This window comes from Sycon ciliatum, chromosome 1 (genome assembly GCF_964019385.1).
Source record: "Sycon ciliatum chromosome 1, ocSycCili1.1, whole genome shotgun sequence".
Lineage (NCBI taxonomy): Eukaryota > Metazoa > Porifera > Calcarea > Leucosolenida > Sycettidae > Sycon > Sycon ciliatum.
The window spans coordinates 22,527,879-22,555,380 of NC_088643.1; the positions used below are offsets into that span (position 1 = coordinate 22,527,879).

A 27,502-nucleotide genomic window follows, 5' to 3' on the forward strand; every position below is an offset into this window, starting at 1 on the left:
GTTCATCACGTGATGTGAAGTTCTGCCGTCGCAGACCCCATAGCTGGAGTCGCACACTCTTGGGTTATGTACTCTTGACATTACATGCTAATCTTGATGACTGAAGTGCATGATCCCCCTACTCCCTTCTACGGTCACCATGGTCACTGGACTGCGTGTGCATGCACTGAACCCCATGCAGTTCTGCTGTAAACAAGTATCCACTAAGCCCGGTTGGACTGCATGTGCTGGCCCCACTGCAGTGGCTGCAGAATGCGCCCATCGTTGCAGCGTGTACTCAAGATCTTGACGACCATGTACTCCACAACCAACCAATACACACAACGCACACATGTTTATAAATCAATTTAATAGAACGATTCTGAGCTGGAGGACGACATTCGCGGATGGATGCGGAAACTACAAAAAAAAAACTAAAAGAAATCTATTTAATAGAACGAATCTGAGCTAGAGAGTAACTTTCGCAAATGGATGCAGAAACTACAGAGAAACTATCGATACTGAGAATTGGTGCGCAAGTACAATTGCACATTACATGGATGATTCTTGAAGAGTTGATGATGTGATACAGTTAAAATCGTCTTTGACGCAAAATATGTTGAAAAAGTCAGGATCAAGATTCAAGACGCAGAAAGCGGGGTGTTAAAAGCAGGGCGCGCTAAAAGACGCAAAAAGAAGTAGAACAGAAAAGTGGAGTTGAGGCACAAAAGCACTACTCCGAAATGTACGAAGCACCAATTGTGTTCTGAAGAAAGTTCATAGTTGAAAGTCACTCTCGTATCTTACCCAGTGCAGTGTTTCAGACTCAAGATAACGGATGGGAAAAGCAGGTAGATAACGGATGGGAAAAGCAGGTAGTCAAGGCAGCGGGGACAGAGCACTCACTGGACACCCATACACACACCACCACCACCACCACGGGCAGTGCGATGCAGAGTAGGGCCAGGAGAGATAATCAAGATGATGATGGGCCAGTTAGAACATTTACACTGCATGCGAAAAAGCCCGGGAATGCCCAGTGCAGTCAGTTAGCCTGTGCAGCTTGAAAAACAATAGCACAACAGACACGTAGCAGGAGGGGAACACTTTGACCAAAGGGCTGTACAAACACACAAAGACAAATGAAGGATGAAGAGCACGGCTGCAAGGTAGCGGACAAACATGCCTATGTACAAACGAATAGAAGCACACACACACACACACACATGCACGCACTTGTACACACACACACACACACACACACACACACACACACACACACACACACACACACACACACATGTACACACACACACACACATGTACACACACACACACACACACACATGTACACACACACATACACACAGCGGGACGGACACACGTAGCAGAGGTATTTACACGGAGCAACTACACACTATTGGTGCGGCTGCTGCAGCAGCGAGATAGTAGGCGGTGGTGGCTTGTTAGATCAGGAACGGCGAGTGTTGGTTAGTTAGAAGTTCGAGCATGATGAAGGTATTGTGAGAAATAAATTATTGGAGAAGATCCGACTGACCCGGTTCAGATGAGAGGAGCAGTAACTTGATGGGGCTCCTTGCAGAGCGGGGATTAGCAGTAGAGCGGATTATTATTGATCGGAACGGACGGTTAACGGTGAGCATGGCGTCTCATGACGTAGCCATGTCGGGATGAGACGGACAACATCGGTGCACATCAAACCACTTGTCGATGCAACTGCACAGTAGAAGCAGAGGAAGAAGAGGGCAAGAAGTGACACGGCACAGCACACAGAATACCGTCAACGATCATCGCGTTGGCAAATGGTGTTTGCAGGCAAACACGCATAGCGTTACATCTGTCATGTCCTGGGTCAGACTCGTTGTGAAAACGACCATGCACTGAGTTTTCAACAAGTCAGAAGCTGGACCCCGAAATATTCTAGAGTTCTGTAGGAACCATGATTCGTCCTACGAGGGATCTGGCACTTTTTCGTCAGTTGAGCAATCAAGGCTTACAATTCGTGGCAGAAGCCACCAAGTGTTGCCGTCCAACCACACCTTCAGTACAGTCATCAGCGTTGTACTCACTAAAACTGTTTGGCTTGAGGTGACCACGCTTTGTCCTGCAAGGGAGCTGATAACCTTGTTAGTTGAGTAAGAATGCGCGCCTCTTCTCACGTCATACAGGTACGATGTAACGGGTCTGAAGTGCTCACACGCTGTGGACTCCGTACCTTTTTGGAGAAAAACGACTCTGTCGTCTGAAATGGGGGAAGGGTCCACCTTGGGCGGAAACGAACTGATCGGCTACATCATTGTATTGCAAAGAGTTTCCATCTGTTCGAATAACATGCATGATGAGCTAGGCAAAAACGCATAGCGAAGGGCCCTGAGCGAAAGAAATAAACTTTCTCTTTGCATTCGAGGGTAATACGACACCGTCTACCACCTTGATGACCTAGGCAAAATAAGCATAGGGATGTTATAAATTTTTCATTCCTCCTATTTTTTTCAAGACATAACCTAGGATTCGAACCCGCACTATCGCCCTGCATGCATTCCCCCGATACACTTCGCATACATACGCATTCTTCCAAGTTGTTTCATGTTATGATCTTGCATTGGAAAGCCCTATTTGAATATTGTGGCCAGCTGTCTTTGATGGTACGGTACGGGACAGGTACGGGATAGCGCCAGGCATGCCGACGGCACAAACACACAAACACGGAATTAAAGCTGTGTGGACCCTGGCTAGCGCCAGACGTTACTGAAGTAACGTCTTTTGCATAGCTACGGGAATAAAAGCGCTGCTTTTATACACGACTTTGCGGTACACGCCAAACGGACTCCTACTAACTACAATTGTACCTAAACTAGAGATAACTCAAAGATCCCTCAGTTCATGGTAGAATGTTTTACGACATCAGTGTTCGTAGCCATTCGGTTCACTGATGCCATCATGCGCGTCGTAACCTGAGACGTACAGGGCAGAGAGTCAGCATATCGCAGCTACGGTGGGCCAAGCAGAACAACGGACGGTAGATCCACACGCACCCTGAACGCGACTAACTGGCACCAGCATAAGTGCAGCACTGCTCAATGAAATCCAGTCGAGTTTCTCAAGTACGTGCCGAGCGTTGCGCTGCCCTAGACCCGTGAACACTGGGCTGCGAAAAGTTGCACGGCGCCAACTTGACTCTCGCGACTGGATTTCATTGAGCAGCACTGTACATCGAAGTATGCCCGTATCAATATGACAAGCGCGGAAAGGCATACGCACTTGAGCATACTTTTAAGTGCGCATCGTTTTTTTGGCTTTCAAACGTGACTTTTTCGCGGTGCATGAATCCACCGCATCTCAAGATCGGAGCTGCGCATCCTTGGTTACCTACTTTTCCTAACCGGTAAACTATCTCTGCAGCACACAAATGTCCGGCTTACGTTTTGTGGAACTGGCAGAGACAAGGCAGGCGGGCAATCACATTGCCAACTTCCATATCTTCAAAACAGATGATGCACTCACCAGCAGCGACTGTTAGCGTATCCGCTGCCAAGACAAAATACATGGAAAGAAAAACAGAGAGATCAATTCAACCCATACTGTCTACCGAACAGCCAAATCACTACATTGTAGAATATAATTATACTCGACAAAAATCCGGCCAATACTGCAGATGGTTGTCGACTACAGCATTGCAGCATTGGCTGGATTTTTTTGGCGACGATTGTAGTATTGGAAGAACTTCAGTACATGCAATTCCCTCTTAACTCTCAACTGCATGATCAGCACCTGATCTGCGTGTACTGCACGCACTCGCCAAGAGAGCTATCAGTGTACAGTAGATACCTACTTTCTTACACTAGATGACCATGTGAACAGCGAGACCATGTGAACTGCGAGACCATGTGAACTGCGAGACCATGTGAACTGCGAGCACCCACTCACATAGTGCATATGTATGCCTACACATAACCATGCATGTACACACACACACACACACACACACACACACACACACACACACACACTCACACACTCACACCACATACACACACACACGGTCTGACATGCATGACGCCAAGAGTATAATATAACCCCCCCCCCCAAGAGTGTGCAACTCCTGATACCCTTTCTATGGGGCACGCCGGCGGCGAAAACTCACATCATGTGGTGCAGTGTCGCAGTTGTACGTTTCCAGGCCGTTTTTAGCAAGCAGCGGAGTAATAAAAAACGCACTCTCTGACAGAAACTCACTGCGGGTATGCAGCATGATCGTGGCAGATATTCGGATTGCGCGCACGCTATGCGTCGTTTGTATGTACCGTACTGGCAATATATGTTGCCGCGTAACGCGTAACGCAGGGGGGTGCGGCGTAACGCGCGACCAGGCTAGTGCGACAAATTTTCGTTGAGTTCGTAACGCGCGTCCGGCGGGGTGCGGCGATCTTTTCACTCAAAATGATGCGGCAAAAGCAAAAAAATGATGCGGCAATAGCAAAAAAGTGATGCGGCAATAGCAAAAAAGGACTGCGGCAATATAGAAACCTGTGTAACGGCTCCTGTGCGACTTTGCATGTAACGCCCTGCGTGCGGCAAACATGTGCCAATGTAACGCTTCATGGCCTCACTGCGGCAACATATATTGCCAGTACGGTAGTACGAATGTATCTGAGACCTGTGATGTGAGTTTTCGCCGTCGAAGACCCCATATGCAGAGTTGTACACTCTGGGGGGGGGGGGGGGGGGGGGGTTATATACTCTTGATTACACTCTGCAGCCTGACTGGACCCTATCAGCATCCTGAGCTTAACTATGAATCAACAACCTACCATTGTAGGATACCCGCGGCTTGGACAGGCACTCCATCAGGTGGTCCTCGATATTCTCAACCTTCACTTGCTTGGAACACGACGGGCACTTAACACCTTCAACACACAACCCCACACAAACTGTATAAACAACACATGTTCCTACAAGAGAGCTGCCAGCTCAGGGCCCTTGATAGGCTTGGTATTTCCCTAGGGCAGCAAGTGTGTTACTCAAACTGATAAAAACGTCCTTGCAATGCAAGAACACGTACCCGATATCCGTATTGCAAAGACGTTTCATCAGTTTGAATAGCACGCATGATGACCTAGGCAAAAACCGAGCATAGCGAGGGCAAGGAGTAGGTACGTTACACAGAAGTTTCACAGTTCATGGACTAAACTGCCCGACAGAGTATATTGAGTAAGAGAACTACAGTTGCACTCGGTGAATTCCGACCCAAAGAGCAAATCTGTCGCCCCGGACCAGTTCCGATTACATGACCGTATTTGTACATGATTGTGTACACGTCCAGCCGCATTCGTGCCACTTCCAGGGCGTCAAGGGCGGCAGCTTTGCACTCTGGGTCGGATTTCACGGATCCGGCACTTTGCCGCCCAGCATCATTCTATATGCCATACATAATACAAGTACACACATTAGTTCCACCAGAAATGCAGCTCTGTGTCGGAGACTGGTTTCGTACTAGTAATTCATTCGCCGCTGCTGTGTATGATTGAGTGCTCTCGTACTTCCTGCACACGGACGGTGAGTCCCTGTATCAGTACACAGTACACTTATATCTCTCTGATCCACGGGCACCTCGGTCTACCGGGCACCCTATGGGTGAGTTAAGTGGAAATATTACTACTCTTTTGCCAAGGTGTGTGGAAATAGTGATGTCATATCCCAGATGTCTGGACCTTCCACATCAAAATGTACATGGTTCAGATTCAGTGTTTAATACGGACATTTCCAGGTTACGGGCAGTGTCCGGTCCCAGACTGCCCGGATAAGGGAGATATGAGTGTACACGAAACTAGTACACGAACAGCGCAACCGTCGCTGCCCAAGCCCACGCTTTGTGACCGGTGCTACCTCATCTTGGACGCACTCGGCAGCACATGCTGTTGTGGACATAGAAACCCGGTGGAGTGACCGGGGACCAGCCGGCGCCCTTAGTACGTACGCGCACTATAGTTCACGTACAAACTGCAGAACATGCACCAGCAGTGTCTACAGTCCATTTCAAAACTATAGACGCGTACCTAGGCAAAAACCGTTATGCCAGCATCTATTCCACATAAAACTGTGATCACTTTGTGCATAAGTTTTTCCAAATTGGGCGTCTGTTATCCAATCGTTTAGAAACTATATGAGAGTAATTGTGGAGCAGTCCTGAGCAACATTCCGACAACTATTCTCAAAAAGCTCCAGCCAAATTTGAAATATTTCAAAAACCCTGCGCGTCTATAGTTTTGAAATGGACTATAGCACACATGTGAACGTGTAGCATATGCGTACTTACGGCTGCAAGGCCAGCGCCTCGTGGCCACTTACTTCTCACCGGATTTTCATGTCCATGCATAAGATGGAGACGAAAGACACAGTTACGCGGCACTAGCACACATACCATGGACCATATATAATGTGGCGTCCGACCACGTCTGCTAGCTACCCCCTCTCCCCCTCAGTCAGACATGAGTGCGATGGGGTTGCCAGAGAGGTCGGGTTGGGGATAACGGAGGTTGGCGCACGTTGCACTGTCTACAGCAGTTTAACCACGTGGCATCCGCTATCATTGTTATACAGAAGCATAGTCCCAGTATCACCCATTACTACATGACATGTTTGGCAGGAAATGTCACATTACTCGCAATTTGAAATCTGCATTACACAATGCCATTCAAAATTTCACTCAGACTTTTTTTAATGAGCTGCAACTATTTCAGTTCGGGTGATTTTCTACATCATCAGGTAGGTAAAGTCGACGCAATTTGAACGTATCGCATTATAGGAAATTGCACTAATCATACCTATAGGATAGTTTTCCTCCAGCTGAGATGACAGAGGCAACGAAAGTGGTGGATGAGGTCCATTGTCAGAAGTCAATCGTCGACTGTGGTGCCTTCGCATTGACAGGGACCCAGAGGGAGAGGGACGAGTGGACGGTCCATCAGCACTGCCGCATCGATGTCTACTTGATGAATTTGGCCTTTCATCCTCTGTCGATGACACACGAGCACCCATTGTTATTGAATGAAAATCATGGAAAACTCATCAAATTCAAACCATCTACGAAACTAATTCCTTCGAGGCTGATTGTTCAGAAAGAAACACACTGGACTAATGGGGCATTACGAAGCGCTTTGTACTCCCTGGACGGTCGGACCTCGATCATTTACCAGCCACGAAGCCGTACCAAAGACGACACCATTCTAATCTATCCCTCCTGACATTGTTTCAATGCTGTCTGGAGCTACAAAAAGCAGGGAGGCGTACAACAGAGTCAGTGGACGCGTGCATGAGCTACAGTAGCTGGCAAGTAAGTATGGCCTGTCAAAGCACGACTTCACACAGACTGAGTCACACTGATCGAGACGAGAGTCATCCTGGTCATAGCATGCTAGCAAAACAACACAACAGGCGCTACGCGCGCCGTAGCTCTACTCCTCTGATCCATCCTGCAGTCGCGACTCGCGATTCGTCAGGCTAGGTCGCGCGGTCAGCAAACGCGTAAACGGCATCAGCGCAGTACAACTACCAGTACCCGGTATACCCCTGCTGAATCGATCAGCCACCGAGGCCGAGGCCGCGAGGGAAAAGCGCTGCCAAGTGCTGAATCAAAAACGTCTACCTGTCTGGTGACGTCTACGCGAGCTACGAGCGGCATCGGCACCAGCATGGAAAACACGAAAATCGTGTGGACATAGCACGCTGCACGGACTCCCGAGCGACTCAGCAACTCACTGAAATGCGAAGTCAATCGTGAATTTTTCATCATCTTCAAAGCTTCGCATGAGTTTGTTTTTTCAAAGCGTCGTTGTTTGAAGTATTAGTTGAACAGCTAGATTTACTTTGTGTGTTTTATCACTGGAGAGGATGACCTGTCGTGTGGCTGACCGCCTGCCCGTGGCGTTACGAGGGGTAGGCGAGGCTGTGCGTCTCGATAGCAAGACACGAATGACGGTGAGGGAAGACGTTCGTTTTGTATTCTGTTTTATGCCACTCCACCCACTCTGTACTTGCATTTCAGGTCCCAGCTCTCGATATGAGTACTCTATACACCGTAGATCTACAGAGTCATAATAACCGCATGCCATACGCACCAAGGCGTCTACTGATAGCTCGAGCCTATGGAATCGAATCTCCTCCACTGGCACTGTCTCATTCCAGTTCTGGTGACAGTATGGACTATGGCCACTATCTAGTATAACTATAATCATGTTTAGTAGCCCCTCACTTACCCCCCAACAGAAATTATATTCATGTTAAGTGAAAACAGGGGGATAGGTGAAACCCATATTCTGCTGCACGACCATCAACATTTCGAAAGCACACGACGATACCTTTGGCATGCTTGCGGTCAAACACTCTCCTTGGCTTTTTCACATCCTGATCCTAGGATCTGAACCAATTCCATTATTAAACAACGTTTCGGCACATGGCCATCATTCTGTTTGTTCAGTTACCTGATGATGGCCATGTGCCGAAACGTTTAGTAATGGAATTGGTTCAGATTTGCAGCGAGACTGGAATGGGTGTGTCCACCCACTCCTGATCCTAGGAGGTGCAGAAAATAAATTCAGTATTTGGAAGAAGTTTGAGGCGTGATTACATAGCAAGCCATTAAAAGGCTAAGGACCAAATCTCTTCAGTACACCTCCAACTCGCAGCACACGAAGTCCTCGGCTACACCATGACTTTGTGTGTTGCGAGCTGGAGGTGTACTGAAGAGATGACAAGGCTACAGTCCAATATTGTCTTGCCACGCCAAATGCAACGTATAGGGCGAATCCCTGACTTCACCCCAGACAAATGTGCCTTTATGAACCATCTACGCATGAAAAACACGAAAATCGGAAAATGAGTAGAGGGGGGGGGGGGCAATTTTTCACAGGGGGGCGCTGCGCCCCCCTACCCCCCTTTGGCTAGAACCCTGGGACATTATAGCGTAACTTGTAGTGCCTTGGTCCTTTTTCTTTTCTATAAATTTATCCTTGGCTCTGCATCCGAGTCCACTCTCCTTTTTTACCAAATTATAGTCGTCGCAAAAATCTAGGGATTTGCCGTAGTATCCATTGGACAGGTGGTACTGTACACTGCTGACAGCGACGACTGTCTGTGAGTATGGAGGGGAAGAGGTGACATAGAACCCCGTCAAAAGGACCATCACTCCGATAAGGCGAGCACCCGCACAAAAAGACCACTGCAACCATGGCCAACGGATGTTACTTCCAGTCAAGTGACCCTGGATAAGGAGACCACCTGTACACGGGGACCACATTTGTAAGGTCCCTTGAGAGGTGGTCGCCTTAGACAGGTTTCACTGTTGAGTAGGAAAGGGGCTTTACTCGTTTACTGTAAAAGCCATTATTCTGACGAGCCTCAAATATAACGATTTCCTAAAATTGACTGGTTTACGTGTACCAAAGATAACGATTCTCACGCATTCTCAATGCTCACTGGCAACAGTGTAAGTATCGATTCCTGTATAATTTGATAACCGCAATCAATAAGACAAGCTGAATCGACATTTGTGTATACTTTATTCATGCACAAATGTCGATTCAGCTTGTCTTATTGATTGCGGTTATCAAATTATTGTCTCCTCGCCGTTTGTTTCAATATTTCTGTATAATGTTTTTCTATTTTAACGACAGACTTCTCCTCGTTAACTTGTTAGATTTAGCACTTCGTTTTAATTAGGGCTCAAACGGTTAGTCCGATTAACCGGTTGCAGACCGGTTACGAAGAATTAACGGTTAACCGATAAAGATAACGGTTACGCAGTAACTTTTCAGTCAATTTTTCAAGTATCAGGTCGTTGCAAAGTATGCACTTTTGCAGGCTGTTGCACGCGTACGCATTTTCTGGGCTGTCAACTCGGTCATACCTGGTCTCTTGGTGTGAGAGTTTGTATGAATGAGCACGCAAAAGAATGTACATGTGTGCGTTGTACTGAATAGGGTACATTTTTTGAATGAGTATAGTCAAATATACGGTTAAAAAAGAGTCCGCAGGATTGCCGTGGCTTATAGGTTATAACCGTTAAACCGACCGTTAGCTTAGCAGTTAACCGTTAGGGGTAAAACCGTGACCGTTTGAGCCCTAGTTATAATTATATAAGGCTTCTACAGTATCTATTCTCGAGCATTACAAGTTGGTATCATGGTTGGTTGACAGAAGCATGATCTGGCAAAGGTCTACCCCTGCCGTTTGAAAGCTGTTCCAGGGGCCGTTTTGTCTCAAACATACACGCTCCGGTACGAACGAGCCCGGCTGATCTGCGGAGCTATAGTTTTCCGATCCCGGTGTGCTCTATGGTATGTTTCATGGTGATCATCAGGGTCATGTGTGCAGAGCTGCATGTATCAATAATGCTCCCAACAGCATGTGGCACTGAAATATGGTATGTCTGGAACGATACTTGACCCCTACCACCCCTGCTTGCCACAGCTGGTGTCATGCTTGCTCACAGCGGGTATGTCAGAAGTGACAGTTTGCAGGTGAAGTAATTAGTTGAGGCGTGTTTTCAGGGTAGTGCTGCGCAGTGTAGGTGCAGGTAGGACTTCACACTGTCTCTGCTAACATTGCTGCCAGGCGTCTGCAGTATCTAACGACCACATGTGTTTACATGTCTGTGTGTGGTGTGTGTGTGTTTGTGTGTTTGTGTGTGTGTGTGTGTGTGTGTGTGTGTGTGTGTGTGTGTGTGTGTGTGTGTGTGTGTGTGTGTGTGTGTGTGTGTGTGTGTGTGAGTGGTGTGTACCTGTGTGCACCATGCATATGTGCATTGCACCTTCTGCTTTGACAGGAGGCGTATGTCAAGTACATGGCATGCGTTATTTACATTGGGCAGGCATTGATTGATGATGCGGCGCGGCGGGGTAAGGATGATGACAGTGCAAAGCAGACTGCGTGTGTTTTTTTGTTTTTTTGTTTTTTTCTCTACAAAATCCACATATCTCCAGACACTGGGGTGAATAATGGAGTGCGTGTGCACGTGTGCGTGTGTGTGTGCGTGCGTGTGTGTGTGGGGGGGGGGGGGGGTGGGGGGTGGGGGGAGGGGGAGCTGTTAGGACATTGTGTATGGCGGTATCCTCATCATTAGGGATGCTTTGTGTGGAGTGGCAGCATAATGGTATTAGAAACACTGGTTTGCCACTGAATACAAAGCGTAATGCAATAATGTCCTTCTTTTGATCTCTCCACGGCCGTACTCAGTATATGGCTGTAGAATTGTGTTGTTGTTATTGTATACACGTACATGTACAGTGATGCTCAATGAAATCCAGCTGCGTCACTCAAGTACACGCCAGGCGTTGCACAGCCCTTGGCCTGCGAAATGGTGTAAGGTGCAAACTCGAGTGACGCGACTGGATTTCATGGAGCAGGACTGTACAAGCTTCACGCATCTCAGCGCTCATCACACAGTGGCATTTGGTATTCACTTCTTGCATACATTGTACATGTGTCTGCAATCTTGCTGCGTAGATCTCTGGGAGCTGAGTCTGCCGGAAACGATGCGTTTCTTCAAGATGGCCTCGCAGTGTCTGGAACGTGCGGCGGCCGTGGTAGAGAGCTCGCTGCGTCACTGCGACGCCGAGAAGGAGCAGCCCGCGTCGCCGGATATCACCGTGGACGTTGACGGCCAGATTCTCGGCGACGAGCCCGAGCCGACGGAGCAGAACTGGGCGGATGTGCCGCCACTCTCGGCCATCCGGTCTGTGGGTGAGCAAAGCGGCCACTGCTCGCCAATTGGCGACAATGAGGTAAGCTAAATGGCTGGCAATGAGGCGATGTTCATCTCGTAATGAGACTGCTATGGAATTTGTGATCTACCGTACATGATGTATGGGAACCTGTGTTGAGGAACCACCGCGATAGGAGTCCACCTGTACTCTTGACATTGGTTGTCTCACGTTCTACCCTACCTCGCTGGTCTCAACGGGTGCTTGATCTTGCCACATTGCCGCACTGCGGTTCGCGTTTCCTCCTGTGTGTGTGTGTGTGCGTGCGCGCGTGTGTGCGTGTGTGTGTGTATGTGTGTATGTGTGTGTGTGTATGTGTGTGTATGTATGTGTGTGTGTGTGTCTGCTTGTTGTTGCTGATACTGTAGTTCCGCTTTGTTCTTCATTTTCTTCTTTTGGTATTGTTTGCAGCGTGATGGCAGCATGTCGCCGCTGGAGCACGTTCCCAACGTCGAGTCCATCTCCCACATCTACTCTGCATCACCGGACGGCCGTCAGCTGGCTGAGGCACTGCACAAGAACGAACAGCTGATGCGAGCCTACCAGACACGCATGAAGAAGATCGCTGATAACCGCGGCGGAGCAAGCAAAGCTCACCTACAAGTGGTATGTGCATTGGAGTTGTTCACTGACGGCATCTGTTGACTGCTTCATGTGCTCATGATTCTCGTCAAACTGCCAAATGTTGGGAAACCGGCAGGGGAGATTTCTTAGCGGGTGGCTAAAGCATCGTACGCGATATCCGGTGTAGTACGAGTACATGTTGAGCAATCTGTCAGTTTCTGTTTTTGTATCGCTTGAATGGTCTTATGTGAAATTCGATGCGGTCGTTTTTGAATTTTTGATATTTGTTTTCTTTTGCCCAGAACTTCATGCTGATGCGGGACTGCCAGGAGAACATTGCCATAGCTCGATCACGCCAAGATGCTGTATCCTCTAAAGCAGACTTTCACGAGTGAGACACATGGTGTGTCGACATTAGTCTCACTCCGTGACTGGCTCCTTCAGTAGTTGTTTAGTTCAGTACTATGTTGTGTACTGTGGAGAACAATAGTGGTGGTGGTGACTGAATTGCGACCTCATGAATAAAACAATAGTGATGGTGGTGACTGAATTGCGACCTCATGAATAAAACAATAGTGGTGGTGGTGACTGAATTGTGACCTCATGAATAAAACAATAGTGATGGTGGTGACTGAATTGTGACCTCATGAATAAAACAATAGTGATGGTGGTGACTGAATTGTGACCTCATGAATAAAACAATAGTGATGGTGGTGACTGCATTGTGACCTCATGAATAAAACAATAGTGATTGTGGTGACTGAATTGTGACCTCATGAATATAACAATAGTGATGGTGGTGACTGAATTGTGACCTCATGAATATAACAATAGTGGTGGTGGTGACTGAATTGTGACCTCATGAATAAAGCACTATAGATACTGGGTTGTACAGGTGAACGAGACTTAGTGTTTTCCGTCAGGTTGGATCCCTCTCCAGACAGCTGGTTCGCTCCAACAGGGCTCACCAGTGGAGGTAGTAGATGCTGGATGATTGGGGTGTATGAATGATGCGATAGGGACAAACTGGTGCAACTGTGCGTTTTCTACATAGAAGTACGGAATGTCCAAGGAAGCTGCGGTGTTACTTGAAGTACCTGAAGTATGCCAGTGGATGCCAGTGGATGCCAGTGGATGCCAGTGGATGCCAGTGGATGCCAGTGGATGCCAGTGGATGCCAGTGGATGCCCTACTCACACTCACACGCACGCACACATGCACACATTGTTCAGAAGTGCATGCCTTAACTGCACACTGCCTATCATCATCAGCTGCTGCAGAAGATGAAGCTGCGGCAACAGCGAGACGCAGCCGACGGATCAAAGTGAGTGCGCTTGCCATTGATCCCACAGCATGCGTTTGCTCTGCATAGCTACGCTTCACTGAAATGTTTTTAAAATGAAGAACACATGCCGCCACATGTCTTGGCCAAGCTGGTTGTGTTGCTCAACACAATTGTATGACCGGTGGTAACGCGGACGTGCGAACATTACTTTACTTACATGTCTTGTAATTGTAAAGTCTCTCTCCCGTGTGAGTACGTTCTTGACTGAAAGGTTTTTGAGATGCTTGACCCATGCGTCCATCATGTCTCGGCTATTGCTTCATGTCCAGATCACCCACGTCAGTCGTGCCCACCGGGATTGGCGAGGAGATCGTACTGGACCGGGAGCGGCTATGCGCTGACATTGAACACTTTGAGGAGACGCAAGTGAGTTCGGGAAAGAGTGCATGATCCCAATAATGGATGCATGCAATTAGAAAATACGGCTTCAGTTGACTTGACTTCGCTTTTTCGTTTCCAAAGCGGCAAAAACACAAACTCGCGTTGAAGGTCGGCGTTTCTGTTGGTTTGTTTTGCATTTTTTTTAAATTCATCACTGCAGGCCTGGAGCAAAGAGCTACGCACCAAGATATTCTCACATCCGGAAGAGACGCTGTACATCAACGACTTCATCATCAAGGCACTCAGGTAGGGGGGACTGGGCTATGGGTTGAGATCAAGTGTTCCATGTACCATATTTTCCGAAGTATGAGCCGCACTTTAAACGCCAGTAATTCACCCAATAAAAACTTTTACTACGGTGGTCAAATTAACGGTGATAAATAGGGTTGATGTCTGTGTTTCGTGACAACAACATCTAGGTGCCACTTATACTCCGGTGCGGGTTATACTCCGGAAAGTGTGGTATTTAACGAGTGTCTTAGAATACGCCCGACCCCAGAGATACAGTGTCTTTATCAACTGCTAGCTTAGTTTTTTAGCAATACTTCTTCGCTACTCCAACCCCCAAAATGGTCTCTTTACTGCAAATAACTTTACATGCCACCATCTAACTTGCCTTAATTGGGAAATTCTGGTGTGATGGCAACTCTCAGGCTGTAATGGAGCACTACCTTGCACTGCCTTCTCATCACCTGTGTGTGTGTGTGTTCTGCATGCGTGTGTGTGTGTGTTCTACATGCGTGTTTGTGTTGCTTGCAGTACCGGTAATCACCCGTTGAGTTCACTACTGGGCCAGTTTCAATATGATATCTACCAGCGATTGCTGCCGCTATCAAACCAACACAACAGATCTATTGAAGTAGACCTGCAGGCCATCAACAACAAGCGTGCCAAGACCATTGCCATTCCGAAGACGCCGACCTCGCCCCAGCACCGTAAGGACTCGCCTGGCCTTGTGGCGTCATGCAGGCCGCATTTATGTGGCTGTTTATGTGTGGTGTGTGTGTGTGTGGGGGGGGGGGGGGGGGGGTGGTGGTGCTTTGTATGGATATCATATAGTTTGTTTGTGCTTTGCTGACATGTAGGATCTGGTGTTGTTGTGTGTATAGCCATGTTGCATGTAGGCGCAGTGTGCCAACGATCCCATGCATAATAATTATTTTTGACTTTCATCGTCCAACCTTCTCAGCAATCTATTGCTCGCCTACAACTACCGTATTCCCGTGATTATAAGTCGCACACACACTTTCAGGTTTGAGCCATATTATTTTGATATATTCACTTCAGTAGTAAGTTTGAAACTCGTAAGTCATGATCGATGGTACCGGTAAGTCACACTCCCTTTTTGCCCTTGAATTTTAGTGTAAAAAAGGGTGCGAGGGATTGTATTCGGGGAAATACGGTACACAGATTCGTAGTCCTTACTTTGTAGTTCTTGTTCTTGCCTGGCTTTCAGGTGCTGCGTCCGTCTCTACATCATGGCCCCACCACGGTAACCCGTCGCGTCATCTCACCGGACGTGATCATGATCATGACAGCACTGATGGCATTGCTAGCACTGGCGTTGGCGGCGCTAGCAGCGCGGCAGCAGCAGAAGCAGCACAGCTCAGGCACTCTGTGTCGTCCACGCCACCGTCGCGATCGTCTTCACCGCCGCCTACGCAGCATCGAGGTCACCGACGAAACGTGTCGTCGGGCGGCCGTCTCGAGAATGTCGTTCCGGACCTGAACAACTTGGTACTGCCACCCACCAGCAGACGGCGACAGAAGGTCTCGCTTCTTAAGAAGCCCACGCAACTGCATCCGCTGATGAACAGCGAGAGTCCATCCGACGTGGAAGAGGATGTCAGCGACGAAGACACATTCCCCGTTGTCAGTCCGCAGCAGCTGCTAGCTCGCTCGCTGACGACAGCGAAACAGTCCACGACCTTGCCGCCGCCGAGTGCCGAACGAGTGCGAGGCCTCTTCTCGTCCTGGTGTACGCCGGAGGAGCTGGAGGCGGCTGAGTCCACGCACATCCAACTGCAGTGTGTCACCACACTCATACATTCCTACATCGGTAAGTCAACGCGTGTAGTACGAGTGTGGTGTTCATGCATGGTACTGTGCACAAATGTAGGACGAGTGAGGCCGCAGTGTATGTATTGTACATGTGTATGTGTTACTGTGAAACCTTTCAGTTTTGTAAGTACGCCGAAATGATGTGAGCATTGTTGCCCGACTTAATCTCGTATACCGTACTCTTGTGTGACAACTCGGCTTCTATTCCAATCCGGCTTCTATTCAAAAGAAGTCTTTCTGCACCGAAAGCTAGGCATCTATGCTGATGATCCAGAAGAATCACGTTTATACTCAGTACAGTACTCAATCTGCGGACAGAACTGTTTCGTCCTTTGTGGACTCATCAGCGCAGCACAGAGAAAATGAGGCTGAACCATTCAGTACAGTACTGTAGATTCGGCGAGGAGACAACAATTTTAATTCCCGTAGCTATGCAGAAGACGTTACTTCTGTAACTTCAGTAACGCCTAGCCAGGGTCCACACAGCTTTAATTTGGTATTTGTTTGTGTGTTTGTGTCACGCCTGGCGCTATCCCGTATCTGTCCCGTACCGTACCGTACCATCAAACATAGCTGGCCACAAACAGCAGGCCACAATTCAAATAGACCCTTTGCACAGCGTACGCATTATGTCATCATTATCATGACGTCAGGGACACGTGCTAGGTTGGAAGCAACTTGGGACATGTCCCATCCTCGATTATATTGTTTTCAAATTGATATTAGAGTTTTCTTCCCTTTCTTGCGCTTGTTCCTTGCCAAGCAGTCCGCTTTTTGCATTTCTGTAGTCTGTGTCCATTGTGGTGATGGGTATATTATGTTCTATTGCCCGCTGTACGAAGCGGACGGGTCGAGATAAAATCAAGAGGTTTTCTCTTCCCAATGTGAACTCGAAAACGAAAAGTGCTGACATCGAACTGGTCAAGGAAAGGCGACGGCTGTGGATTGCAGCGATAGCCAGAGCAGACCTAGTTGGGAAGACATTGGATGATGCTCGTGTTTGCAGCAATCAATTCATTTCCGGCCGCCCTTCTGAACTCTGGGACAAAACAAACCCAGATTGGGTTCCTTCGAAGAATTTGCCTGGTCCTGGCAAAAGGAAGGCGAGTGAGGAGCAGGTAGTGGAGCGTTATGCCCGTCGCAAAGCCAGACAGAGAGTGGAGGAGGCCCATTCAGAGGCTGCAGCTTCATTGGATGTCAATGATCCGCCACATCTGTGTGATGTTGGCGTTGCCTCGTCACAACCACCACCATCACCTGATGCTGGGCCTGCTGCTTTAGATCTGTCACCGCCACATGATGTTGATGATGAGAGTGACGTCCTTGTGGAGGAGAGCATGGATTTATCCAATTTTCCACCTGGCCAGCTGGTTCAAGAGCTAGACTTTTCTGAAGAAGGCAGTAAGGACACCAATGACAAATGCGTGGGGATGTTGTTATCTGGTGATGATATAACATTTGCCTTTCAATCCCTAACGGAAGCCACCTTCTTCCCTCCATGCTCCAACGGCTAACTCCAACAACTTGGACGTCCAGGTGCAGCTGGCCAGGCTATCTACAGAGTTCAAACCACACTCTGCTGCCAGACTGCATCCTTGTAGCTGTCTCAACAGCTGCCACTTCCCTCTCGCTTCTGTCCACATTACTCTGTGCACACACATCAAGAAGCTGCTCATGGCTCATAGCGAGGCATTCCTCTTGATAAAGGCTATTCAGTGGCTTCGGGAGGGTGGGTGAAGTTGATGCTGGTACATAACCTGATAGGAAAGGCTTGATGACGGACTTCGTTTTCAGGGACGCAAGGGTCTTATAGAAGCACTGCTTCTCGTCGTCTGAGGGTAGCTTCACACAGAGGCGCTTTGGGCTTGGGGGAGGTGACACATCTCGATCAAGTGCTTCCTGCCTCTGCTGAGGCGACGAGAAATCAATGTCTGCTACCCTGGCATACTCCATTTCCTTCTGAAAGGTTGGGACCTTCCACTGGCATGGTTCTCCAGTTACGGTCGCGGCGGGTTCCTTATGCCGATGAACAGCCTCCAGGAAAAACAGAGTAGCAGCAACATGTGTGCATGTTTCTCCCAAGCCTGCCATACAGTTGCAGTGCGCACAGCAGACAACACCATCGGGGTCTGTGATAAGCCAACAGTGTAGTGGTGTTTCGCTGAACCTTTGTGAGTGACGGACCTGTGAGAGACATGGAGCACATGGAACACATGGGATGCACGTTCATCACTCACCAACAATTTGGAACAATTTGTACATATGCATACTGAGAAATATAGCCCTGGACATGTCCGCAAGAAGGGTATAGTAAGTACTACGTCAAGTCACAATCTCATGGCACAGTAAGTGGCGCATCTAGTACATGTGCTGAAATTTGTTTATCAATTATTCCCGTATAAGTTCAAAATTTGAACCACTTTCACACACACATACTAATCAGGAGTAAATAGCCAACTCAGCCGATTCAGTTTTGTCAGTTCTGCCATACTAGTGTTACCGATGAAGAGTGATTATTTATTGTGATGAACAAAACTCTTACCCGTGCTACAGTGACATGTTTCCCGCAGCACTCGAACGACTTCACCCAGCCTTCACCCAGCCTGATACGAACTGGTTATATGCGTCAAGGCCCTTCTTTGCTTTTAACGGCTTTTTGGAGCAGAAACTCGTTTCATGGACCATGTAGGACATAAGGTCAGACATTTCCACACACGGCTCAACAGGTTTCGCACCACGAGGAATGCCCAGCATTGGGTCGAATCCAGAAAGCAAAGACAATTTCTCTTCGTATCGTTTCTTCCCAATGGAATCCAATTTCTCGGTATACACAGATAACTTGGGGGTAACTACTGGCTGCAGTGGGTCAGATGAGACTACAGGCTCCGTGTCCATCATAACAATCAATACAGACCAGTGGTAGAGCACGATGAAAGTGGAAATACGGACGTCAAAGTGGCATTCTCAATTGCCAAACATACAATCTCCTTCGCCATGTTCACGGCATGTCCCATTTTGAAGAAACACCGTGCACGTGACAATGGTGAGTCATGGGTATGACGCGTGGCGTACAAAACGCAGCCTTTTTGGCCGCATATGCAAAGGGTCTATAGGGCTTTCAAATGCAAGATCATAACGTGAAGCAACTTGGAAGAATGAGTATGAATGCGAAGTGTATTGGGGAATGCATGTAGGGCGATAGCGCGGGTTCGAATCCCAGGTTATGCCTAAAAATAGGAGAATTAAAAATTGATAACATCCCTATGCTTTTTTTTTGCTTAGGTCATCAAGGTGGTAGACGGTGTCGTATTGCCCTCGGCCGTATCTGTCCCGTACCGTACCGTACCATCAAAGACGGCTGGCCGGCCACAAACAGCTGGCCTCGATATTCAAATAGGGCTTTCATATGCAAGATCATAACGTGAAGCAACTTGGAAGAATTAGTATGTATGCGAAGTGTATCAGGGGATGCATGCATGGCGATAGTGCGGGTTCGAATCCCAGGTTATGTCTTGAAAAAAAAATAGGAGAAATGAAAAATTTATTTTTGCCTAGGTCAAGGCAAAAAAGCATAGCGTAGGGCCCTGAGCTTCCAAGCTCTCTCGTATCGCAATAAGGAGGACGAGCTGAAGTGATATTGGACTACTTTATTAAACAATGCCAAGCGATGGAGACGATGTGAAAACAATCTAAAAGCTAAGGACAAGTACATGTAAGAAGAAAAAGCGATGGAAAAAAGATGATTCGAACTAGTTTTCGTACGACACCAGTTCAAATCTTCTTTTTTTCCATTGCTTTTTCTTCTTACGTGTACAATCGCCGAAGTTTAATTGACCCTGAAAGTGCCCTCCACGATCTGTGCCACCACCTTGATAACGTCGGCACTCGGTACCGGCACTCCATTGTTACCATGGTTACGTCGGCACTCTACCGACGGTTCACTGTGTTAGACTGTGTGAACTACTAGTCCATCAGCCAGTGGTGCCAAAGTGAGTCCCCTGTTGCACTTACAAATCGAACACCTGGAACTGACATCAATCGACAGCAAAAGCATCACTGAATCCGACCTGCCTACTTTCCCCGGCGAAACTCTTGCACTCCTTTTGCAGTGCGCCTTGGAAGTTCGACAAATTTCTTCTTCTTCATCAGCCATTACGAGGTTTTCCATCCGTTTTATCATGACATCCAATGCGTCTTCAGTGAAAAACGTGGAGTGTTGTCAACGTTTGGTGTGGTTTTCCGTGGCGATCGACCTAAAATCGCGAAATAAATCGCCGTCGATTTGAGCAGAGGTGAGTTGGCTTGGAGCACGTACAGATTCAAAAAATATGTGTACATGCGCACCGGGAAGAAGATGAAGATGCTCACCATTTTCAAATAACTAATTCAAAAAACTACATGACTATTGTACTGTAATTGTTGTAGTTACTTGTTTGCAACCACAATGGTATCAAGTAGATAATGAAGCGAGGTACAGAGGGATTGATGGCTGATCAAAGCCCAAGGGACCAGCCCGAGGGCTTTGATCAGTCATCAAGCCCGACTGTACCTCGCTTGAATATGCTTCAGACGATCCCCAACAATTTTTTTGATTTTGAATTCAATCGCTTTCTTCTTTGGGTGATCTCGAGTGTGGTAGATAGTACTTCGAAGTAGTACAACTGTAACTGTACTACTACCTGGTTGCAACATGTTCAAAGCAGCCTTGCCTTTATTTCAACTGTTTGCTGTCAGCATCCAGATCAGAGCCATGGCGTTTGCTAGTTGGTCGTAATGGAGAAGAGAACTGCAGGGCATTCACTCGATGTACAACATCCATCGTCGCAGATTCCTTACTTTTAGCTCTCCACGTTCCTTATTTTTCCAGGGATCAGGACCTTCCCGGGGTGATTCCATTCAGGGTGGAAGCGTAGATCACTTTTGCCAAACAGTAAAAACTACGCTTCAAACCTGCTTGACACGACTCGGGGTGCATACTTCGGAAACCCGAAGGTGGATGATGTTCAATACTAGCTCATTGTAATCTTCCTGAAGGTATGTATTCGGATGCTCAATTAAATAGAACAGTGAAAGACATGTGTAATGGAACAACACTCTACAAGTAGGCGAACAACAATTTTATTGTAATTTGAATCCAGGCACACGTGTAATACGGAAACTGCAATGGTTTACACTGCAAATCTTCTCGATTTGCAAGATTTTTCCCGTAATTCACAAAAAGCTGAAAGTTCATTCCTGAAACGCGCATGGCACTGATTGGAGATTGGGTTTAGGTCACAACAATGGCTGTCGATGAAATGCCAAAAATGGTCACTTTGTCGGCTTCCCCCTGCAGAGCGTGCAAGTCGTTTACTCTTTTTATTTGCGGATTCGGTGTACAGGGTACCTAAACTCCCCATTGAGGCCAAAATCAAGTATTCGATTTCTAAGTGCAACAGGGTGCTTGAATTTGACGACTTCTGAGTTCTTGGCTGATGGACTATACAGTCCATTCAGAAAAAGATGGGCTCTGGCTCTGGCGAGCTCCCGTATTTGGCGATTTTTCGTGATTTCATTGTACACAGTGCAGTGCTGCGAAATTTGAACTTTGAAAAAGAGTCCAAAAAGGGTACCTGAACTGGGGTTCGAACCCCACAATGCACTGTTGCAGGCAGGGTCAAACGGCCTGGATTTTGATGGTTTTTTCCAATTCAATGCTTCTGGGGCAAAACCTGGCCGATATCCTTTTCTTGTTATGGCTTGCTTTTTGGACAAATAGACTTCAGAAACATAATTGGAAGAGGATTCCATAGGGGATTGCAGAAAAAAAATTCTAAAAAAACTCAAAGTTTGACCCATTTATGGCAAAAGCTAGAAGTCCATCTTTTTCTGAATGGACTGTAAGCAAGTACAAGTACCGTAACTTCCTTTGTTTGTGTGCCTGCCACACTGCATCAGCAATTGATTTTTCTTTGTGATGTGTGTTTGCCTTGCAGACCAGCTTGAGGGGTGCTTTATGCGGGCATACCCGGAGATGTCCACACCGGCAGGACGCGATCAGTGCCGAGCATCGATCGAGCTGCGTTTCTTCCCTCCTCTCTGGTCACTTCTGCTGGCTGCCTTTAGGTACGGTGCTGCAGTGGTGTGTATGTGTGTGTGTGTGTGTGTGTGTGTGTGTGTGTGTGTGTGTGTGTGTGTGTGTGTGTGTGTGTGTGTGTGTGTGTGTGTGTGTGCACGTGCATGGACATGTTTTCCGCTGTGCATGGATGTCTGGGCACGCTACTGGTTTAAAGGAATCAACCATAATTCTGATCTATTATGTTCACGGGACTGGACGTGCAGATGTGTTAGTCCCATACTCTGTAGTACTTGTTGTGGTAGGTGTTCATCTAGACTCCACTGTACTGTGAGACTCTTGCAGGGGTGTCGCACACGGGACGGTCACTACGGTATTGACCGTACCACTTTTTGCCCCAGGTACCCCGTGAATCAATAAAATACATTGATCTGGACTCTAAATTTCCAAAATGTTCGGCTCCGCAATCTCCCCCCCCCCCCCCCCCCCCCCTGAGTAAACTGTACTTCAGGTGACTGACCGTACCACATTATAATACCTTCCGACGCCCCTGTCTTGGTTTGTAAAGTTTCTGATGTCATGCATGCTTTGCTTACCCTGAATTTCCTTCTGTTCATGTTCTGCAGGGAAGCCAACTATCCACAAGAGAAGACCTTGGCAGGGAGTATGACAACGAATTACTGCTTGTCAACGAAGGAAATGCAAATTCAGGAGAAGTTCAGCCTTACGGATCAGGTAATCACTGACGTGTGTTGGCTCATACACGTGCACACACGCACACACGCACACACACACACAAACACACACACACACACACACACACACACACACACACATGTACACTTGCTCACTCCTACACCCGCTCTGACTGCGTATTCCTTCTTTCTCTGAGCCAGTTCTATGCTCATAATCTCCCGATGTCTTTTGTCATTGTTTGAATCTCTGATCGTACTGTTTACGATGTGGAGCAGGCGGAGGCGGACGCACAGCCCTACTTGATGGCCGTCGAGCAGCTGCAGCGCATCACCAAGCTCTATTGTCCGCTGGAGAAGCTAGAGTGTGTGGGTAAGAATGACACTGCATTGCATCGTGTTGAGTATCTACTGAGAAAGATTGAGTTCAAAATTCAGACCTTGTTACGCTTGGAAAAGACAGGTTTAGTCAGAAACATGCGCACTCCTGTTGCCAAATCATGACGTTACTGTTTCCCTGCCTGGCTTTGTTGTTAGAGATGGAATTGGCATGGGGAAAAAACCAGTTGTGGAGCGCGGTCAAATCGAAGAGTGCAAACAACCACGGATCTACATGTTACTGCTACTTTAGATTGCACTGCAGGTACATGTACTGTCAGTTGCCCTTTCAGGGTCTTGACAAGATGAACTGCATGCAACACACATAATCCCCTTTCAGTTTTCCGACCAAGCATAGCTGCGATGTGACTTCTTGCTGGTGGCGAAAACTCTGGACTAGACGGCGAGGAGTGCAACCTGGCTACTTGGCACCTCTAAATTGTGTGGTGAGATGTAACGTTGTGTGTGTGGATCCGGTGGCCGAACTGAACAACACCTCTCGGGTGTATAATGCTGAAATCCCCAAACTGTTCATCAAAAATTGTAATGGAGCTTGTACAAAGTGTTGTAGTAGCTAGCAAATTCATCATATGCATTATCATATGCATTTAAATGTTGTATTCAAAGGCTCTTACCCTCTTACCCTGACTGATTTCTTCTTTCACTGTGATTGTTTTTCGTGCCCAGTCAATGTGTCCCGTTCGATCTGCGAGTGCGTTGAAGAGTACTGGCGACACAAGCGAGGTAGACAAGTCGCTGCCAAGTATGCCACCATGTGAGTTTCTCACCAATGTGTCGGTTATCTTTTTTTCTTGTGTGGGCATGCATATGCGTATGTGTATGTGTACGTGCACGCAGGTGGGTGAGTGTGTATTGTAGATGGTTCTACCTCTGTTGTCATGGTTTTACATCGGCAGCTACACTCGGTTTTGCGTGTTGCACAACTGGTGTGCTACTCCAGATTAGAGTGCTCTTGGTTCACTTGTATTAGCATGAGCAAAACAATTTAATCCATTTTTCGAAGTGGGAATCTCAAGTTGTGGTGTGGAACCAGAATAAAATATCCCAGAGAAACATGATGCACGGCCATCTTCGGTTTAAAATAATCATGATATTATTGAAGCTGGCCTCAAGCGAAGGTAAATGGTTCAAGTCCTGTTGGTGACAATTTTTTTCTTCAGGCTTTTCCCGTTTGCATCTTTCATTCAAACCAGTGAATATAATGGAGTTTGTTGGTCAGTTGCTAGTAACGTGGCCATCGGCCACAGTCAACTCGGCCGATTGAGCATGGTGAACTGTCATGCCGCTAGTATGCAACGATGTGTGTGATGCAGATCGGTTTGAGCCCGCCTGTGTGTCCAACGCCGAAAATCAACTGGCCTATCATAGCAATGCTCCTATTTTGATGCATTCTGCCTGCTTTGTATAATTTCCTTCTCTCTCTATCTATGTGTGTGTCTCTCTCTCTTTCTTTCTTTTCTCTGTCTCTCTCTGTCTCTCTCTCTCTCTCTCTCTCTCTCTCTCTCTCTCTCTCTCTCTCTCTCTCTCTCTCTCTCTCTCTCTCTCTGTCTCTGTCTCTCTCTGTCTCTCTCTCTCTCTCTCTCTCTCTCTCTCTCTCTCTCTCTCTCTCTCTCTCTGTGTGTCTCTCTCTCTCTCTCTCTCTCTCTGTGTCTCTCTCTGTCTCTGTCTCTCTGTGTGTCTCTCTCTCTGTGTGTCTCTCTCTCTGTGTCTCTCTCTCTGTCTCTCTCTATCTATCTCTCTCTCTCTCTCTCTCTCTCTCTCTCTCTCTCTCTCTCTCTCTCTCTCTCTCTCTCTTTCTCTGTCTCTCTGCATATTACTCGGTGGTGTACAGTGGTTGTGATGATCTACTGCCAATTTTGGGTTATGTCGTCGTTCGATCAGCACTACCCCAACTCGTCAGTGAGTGCTGCGCTATGGAAGAGTTCATCCATGAGGGGTGAGTTTGTAAAGCCGGTGTTGATTGCCTCGAGGTGTGCTGACTGCTGCTGCCATTTCTATCATGTGACGTGTAGTTACATAATCATTTATAGGTTTGTTCTGTAGATCATGGACAGAACACAGGTGTAACGGCTGGGTTGAGGTTTGAGAGGTGACGTGTGTGTGTGTGAAATCATACTGTGAGCATGTAAATAATTCTCTAACACATGAACTAGTGCAGCTTTTCCGCATGCATGATCAAGTAGACACCATCCCATATGCGGCCTCGGCTGGCCAATAGCTGTAATCAGGGGATAGGGAGAGGTGGGAAGTTACAGGCTGGCTGCAACATGTTCACGTGGTGTGTTTATGGCCTTGCTCTCCATCACAGCTATCTGATGGGAGAAGAGGGATACTGTCTGACGACGCTGCAGACAGCTCTTACATATGTCACGTGTCTGGCTGGCGAGAAGCCTCCCGTCCGGAAGCCATCACAGTCAGCAGCATCCTTGCTGAGATAGCAGCCACTGTCAGGAGTGCAGTCCGGACTAGGAGTCACTCATGCAATTGCGGGTAACTAAGTAGCCAGGGACTTGGCTCCTGTGCTCACTGCTGCCACCTGCTACTGCTGCTGTCACTACTGCTGCTGTCACTACTGCTGCTGCTGTTGCTCTTGCAAACCAAGCAGCTAGCTAGCTTAGCACGGCTTGCGAGTGCGAATCGTAAATGTAATGTACACACCAATTAGTAGGAGGGCGCACATCTGCTTGAAGTAATCAGTTGCGCTCGTGCAGGACGTTGTTGCAACAGAACTTAGTTCCTGTCGTGTAGCAAGGCTGCGCACGTTAGCTGCTGCGTAGGCCACGTAACTGAGCATCTGATCGGGCTGGTGTGAGTAACGTTGGATGACTCTCCGCACATAGTACCCTTCCAGTAGCTGTGCCGCACTGGCAACTGCACCGCTCTTCGTGTTTGCTTTCGGCGTGGCACGTCTCCAGTGTCGAGTACGTTGTACCACTGGGCATACCCACATGCTGGTCTCACGCTGTCCACCGACACGAGCGTTCACACGAATGAGCCGTGAAATAAGTAGTTTTTTTCCTGAGTGAGGTCGTGCTGTAGCTGCCGCTTACATGTTTGCACCAGTATTAAACCAACGTTATTCATGCACATCACAGACCTTGACTGGGTGAAGCCTGTACCCCACGAAATCAGGATCACTTTACATTTTTTTAGCGCTGGCGCAACGATCTTTTAAAACTCCATAAGTAGCCATGACCTTGCAGTGCCCTTGTCCTGGGCCATTTTATCTATTGCATCCTGGACTATATTGATCAAAGTTGTCGGCTGGCCACCCGTAATTTCACAACTGTTTCGTATTCAGTTTTTGAAAGTGAATATGTCTTTTTCCAGCGTTAGCTGGCTGAGCGTTGTGCCCCCGCGTGCAATTCTGCGGAGTTTTCTTGTGTGCTGAGATGCAGCGTACTCGGCGCCTCTATCTACACTGCTACTCAATGATATCCGATCAAGTGAGGCAGCTTTGCAGTTTGCACCCTTTACGAGTGAAAATTTGACCGTTTGCAGGCCTGGGGCTCCACAGTGCCCGGCGCATACAGTAAAACCTGTAACTAACGACCACCCTTTGGGGCCAGAAAAAACGGTCTTTAGTGTCGGGTGGTCTTTAGTTAGAGGGTTACACCGCGTGGCCATATATGGATCCCATCTCTGATATGTATGTCAAAATGCAGCCAAGACAATTCCCCACCACTTGCGCAATGCCATTTCTCCTTTCAGAAGTAACATCGACCAAAGAGCAGGTTCGATGCGCTCTCCAAGACGGTTTCTATCATGTTTGCTCATGCCAGCACTTGAAACTATGACAGATGCAGTGCAGCCCAGTCAAAATGAGCCTGCGTTCATTTGTTCAGCTGTAGTATCGGAAGAGTCCATTCAGGACCATGGAAAATCATCAAAATTTCGTAGAAGAAGCTTCGAACAACCTTTGATTTCCTACATCGTGGTCGCTAGTTACGGGTCAAAAATCGACATTGGGACAAGAAGAGGTGGTCGCTGGTCGCGGTCAGCAGGTAGTCGCTTTTCACAGTGCATTTTGAATGTGAGACCGTGACCATGCCTGGCAAAGTGGTCTTTAGTACCAGGCTGGTCACTAGTCACGGTGGTCTTTATAGTTACAGGTTTTACTGTACTTGACTCACTCCATTAGATTTTATTGAGTAACACTGTATAACATGGTATAACGGAACATGACAGTCCTGGCATGGTCCTGGCATGGTCCTGGCATGGTCCTGGCATGGTCCTGGCATGGTCC

At 47.7% G+C, this 27,502-nt stretch overlaps 2 protein-coding genes across 3 annotated transcripts; one reads left to right on the forward strand and one right to left on the reverse strand.

The window, feature by feature from the left end:
- Nucleotides 1–854: 854 nt before the first annotated feature.
- On the reverse strand, nucleotides 855–7,324 carry LOC135818300 (E3 ubiquitin-protein ligase ZNRF1-like). Of its 2 annotated transcripts, none has more exons than XM_065331656.1 (4): nucleotides 6,825–7,324; nucleotides 4,812–4,931; nucleotides 3,423–3,528; nucleotides 855–1,716 (listed from the first exon to the last, which is right to left on the reverse strand). In XM_065331656.1, exons 1-4 carry the CDS (start codon nucleotides 7,036–7,038, stop codon nucleotides 1,650–1,652), a joined length of 507 nt encoding a protein of 168 aa, XP_065187728.1. In that variant the 5' UTR covers nucleotides 7,039–7,324; the 3' UTR covers nucleotides 855–1,649. The 2 variants fall into 2 exon arrangements, with proteins under 2 accessions (XP_065187728.1, XP_065187737.1); XM_065331665.1 differs by having other exon boundaries at nucleotides 4,812–4,907; nucleotides 6,825–7,316.
- A 442-nt stretch (nucleotides 7,325–7,766) lies between these two features.
- Nucleotides 7,767–26,725, forward strand: LOC135818315 (VPS9 domain-containing protein 1-like). Its single transcript, XM_065331675.1, has 16 exons — nucleotides 7,767–7,977; nucleotides 10,823–10,895; nucleotides 11,503–11,780; nucleotides 12,171–12,365; nucleotides 12,626–12,688; nucleotides 13,595–13,647; nucleotides 13,938–14,034; nucleotides 14,210–14,295; nucleotides 14,809–14,984; nucleotides 15,506–16,108; nucleotides 22,086–22,215; nucleotides 22,792–22,900; nucleotides 23,137–23,230; nucleotides 23,923–24,010; nucleotides 25,088–25,192; nucleotides 25,565–26,725. Exons 1-16 carry the CDS (start codon nucleotides 7,891–7,893, stop codon nucleotides 25,692–25,694), a joined length of 2,367 nt encoding a protein of 788 aa, XP_065187747.1. The 5' UTR covers nucleotides 7,767–7,890; the 3' UTR covers nucleotides 25,695–26,725.
- The last annotated feature ends 777 nt before the right edge of the window (nucleotides 26,726–27,502 follow it).

Coding starts and splice junctions, on each gene's coding strand:
- LOC135818315 (XM_065331675.1), top strand. CDS start 7,891: ATGACCTGTCGTGTGGCTGACCGCCTGCCCGTGGCGTTACGAGGGGTA. Junction 14,985..15,505: donor GCCGACCTCGCCCCAGCACC/GTAAGGACTCGC, acceptor CCTGGCTTTCAG/GTGCTGCGTCCGTCTCTACA. Junction 23,231..23,922: donor GGAGAAGCTAGAGTGTGTGG/GTAAGAATGACA, acceptor TTTCGTGCCCAG/TCAATGTGTCCCGTTCGATC.
- LOC135818300 (XM_065331656.1), bottom strand. CDS start 7,038: ATGGGTGCTCGTGTGTCATCGACAGAGGATGAAAGGCCAAATTCATCA. Junction 4,932..6,824: donor GGAGGAAAACTATCCTATAG/GTATGATTAGTG, acceptor TTGTTTATACAG/TTTGTGTGGGGTTGTGTGTT. Junction 1,717..3,422: donor CTCTGCCAGTTCCACAAAAC/GTAAGCCGGACA, acceptor TCTACTGTGCAG/TTGCATCGACAAGTGGTTTG.